Genomic DNA, 2,625 nt, shown 5'->3' with positions numbered 1-2,625 from the left:
CTGCAAAAACTGTCCACCTTGCCAAGTTTTAAAACCTGCAGCCAAAAAGTCTTTTTGATCTTATTTTCAGACTGATTTACTAAACAAGAACTGATTGTGTAAGAATAATCATCTTGTTTTCAGAATGTGTAAGATTATTTGTCTTGTTAGTCTGAAAATTTGACTCTAATTAAGTCAAACATTTCTGACAGTGGAGTAAGAACATTTTACTTGAGCATCGCTGGATGCAGTTCCATGTCTAAACACTAGAGGCGCTTGATTATTCTTGAAATAAGAAAAAATTGAGTCAAATCAAGTAAAATGTTCTTACTCCACTGGCAGAAATGTTTGACTTAATTAGAGTCAAATTTTCAGACTAACAAGACAAATAATCTTACACATTCTGAAAACAAGATGATTATTCTTACACAATCAGTTCTTGTTTAGTAAATCAGTCTGAAAACAAGATCAAACAGACTTTTTGGCTGATATAAGATTTTAAAACTTGGTAAGATGGACAGTTTTTGCAGTGAAAAATACAGAATCTGAAACTAAGAGATGAAAAATTAACAGGAAATATAATATTTGATAATGGCACTTCAGTGGTGATGAATTGAGACACTTAAATATTTGGTAAAATACACAAAGCAAGCTAACCTTAAAAAAGGTTAGCTGAACACACACCTCCGTAACTGTGTCTGTACAAGATCATGTCTTCTTGACATTTTGTCCCAGTGGAAACATAAATCAGCTCTAAGACTGACGCTTCAGATTTACTCCTACACTTCGCTTCAAGTAGGACTTTAAGCAAAGTTTAAGACGCTTGACAACTGACGTTTAGGCTCAGCTTTTAGCTAAGAATTTTTTTTACACTTGGTCCATACTTAACAGCATCCTTAAGAGTAATTCTAAGAAGTTTCATAAATATGGGCCCAGGGACTCAGGTGAAGCCTTGTGGAACACCATAGTATCAGATTAGTCATCATCACATAGTTATTAATATATATTGATGTAGTTAATTAATATATTAGTTATTAACAGAGCAACCCCACCAGCTTACCTGAGCTGATGTGTGCATGCTTGACCCGCAGCAGGGCATGAACCAGACTGTTGACCCTTAGCGCCCGTAGAGAGGTGTAGCGGAGGCGGTTCAGGTCCTGTGGAGGTGGACGGGACAGAGTCAACAGCAGGGGGCGCTGCTCTTTAATAAAGCTACACAAAGAGCTGAGCGAGTGAGCATCAACATGCTGGGTAACTAAAGACAAAAGGACACACAGGTAAGCTGGAAACACCTGAACAGAGGGGGCTGCTGATTGGCTGTGATCATACCTGTCGGTACAGTGGAGGCGTGCCCCAGGTTGAGCAGTTTGCTGCTAAATGTGGATTGCAGCACCACTTCTCCTCTCCACTTGTCTTCACTCACCTGAAGCCCTGATCAGAAACAAACAAACAACACACCTGTAAAGAACCTGATAAAATTGAGTTTAGAACCTGGCTCTATCCTACAGAAGAGCATTGATTCACCAAATAAAAAATTATGAGTCCTGATCTCTTAATTATGAGATCAGGAGTCATAATTATGAGAAAAGATCTCATAATTATGAGATCCTGATCTTGTAATTATGACATCTTATCTCATAATTACGACATCTTATCTCATAATTATGAGATAATATCTCGTAATTATGAGATCCTGATCTCGTAATTATGACATCTTATCTCGTAATTATGAGATCTTTTCTCGTAAGTACGAGATAATATCTCGTAATTATGAGATCTTTTCTCGTAATTATGAGATCCTGATCTCGTAATTATGAGATAATATCTCGTAATTATGAGATCCTGATCTCGTAATTATGACATCTTATCTCATAATTACGAGATATTATCTCGTAATTATGAGATCTTTTCTCATAATTATGAGNTAATTATGAGATCCTGATCTCGTAATTATGACATCTTATCTCATAATTACGAGATATTATCTCGTAATTATGAGATCTTTTCTCATAATTATGAGATCCTGATCTCGTAATTATGACATCTTATCTCATAATTATGACACCTTATCTCATAATTGTGAGATCTTCTCTCGTAATTATGAGATATCTCGTAATTATGAGATCTATTCTCATAATTATGAGATATCTCGTAGTTATGAGATCTTTTCTCGTAATTATGAGATAATATCTCGTAATTATGAGATCTTTTCTCGTAATTATGACATAATATCTCGTAATTATGAGATCTTTGCTTGTAATTATGAGATATCTCATAATTATGACATCTTATCTCATAATTATGAGCTCTCTTGAAATTATGATATCTCGTAATTATGAGATCTTTTCTCGTAATTGTGAGATTTTGATCTCGTGATTATGACATCTTATCTCATAATTATGACATCTTATCTCATAATTATGAGATATTATCTCATAATTCTGAGATATTATCTCATAATTATGACATCTTTTCTCATAATTAAGAGATCCTGTTCTCATAATTACGACATCCTATCTCATAATTATGAGGTCCCGATCGCATAATTATGAAATCAAAAAGGAAAAAATTGTGTAGGTCTTCTGGACGGGTTCTTCTCTAATGAAACGTTTCGTCTCTCCTCCAAGAGACTTCTTCAGTCTGAGA

General features: G+C 34.8%; 1 protein-coding gene across 1 annotated transcript in view; it reads right to left on the bottom strand.

Annotated features, from left to right (window-relative positions):
• The window catches only part of shld2 (shieldin complex subunit 2), a 15,671-nt gene that overhangs the window by 7,927 nt on the left and 5,119 nt on the right, over positions 1–2,625 (bottom strand). The window contains exons 5-6 of the mRNA XM_014026310.1: positions 1,309–1,410; positions 1,040–1,234 (exon numbers count right to left, since the gene is read on the bottom strand). Of these exons, the coding sequence (XP_013881764.1) occupies positions 1,040–1,234; positions 1,309–1,410 (297 nt within the window). The remainder of the gene's footprint in view (positions 1–1,039; positions 1,235–1,308; positions 1,411–2,625) is intronic.

Source organism: Austrofundulus limnaeus, unplaced genomic scaffold, assembly GCF_001266775.1.
Source record: "Austrofundulus limnaeus strain Quisiro unplaced genomic scaffold, Austrofundulus_limnaeus-1.0 Scaffold542, whole genome shotgun sequence".
Classification (NCBI taxonomy): domain Eukaryota; kingdom Metazoa; phylum Chordata; class Actinopteri; order Cyprinodontiformes; family Rivulidae; genus Austrofundulus; species Austrofundulus limnaeus.
Note: the sequence above shows the minus strand (reverse complement) of the source record. Positions and strands in the feature narration are given on the sequence as shown.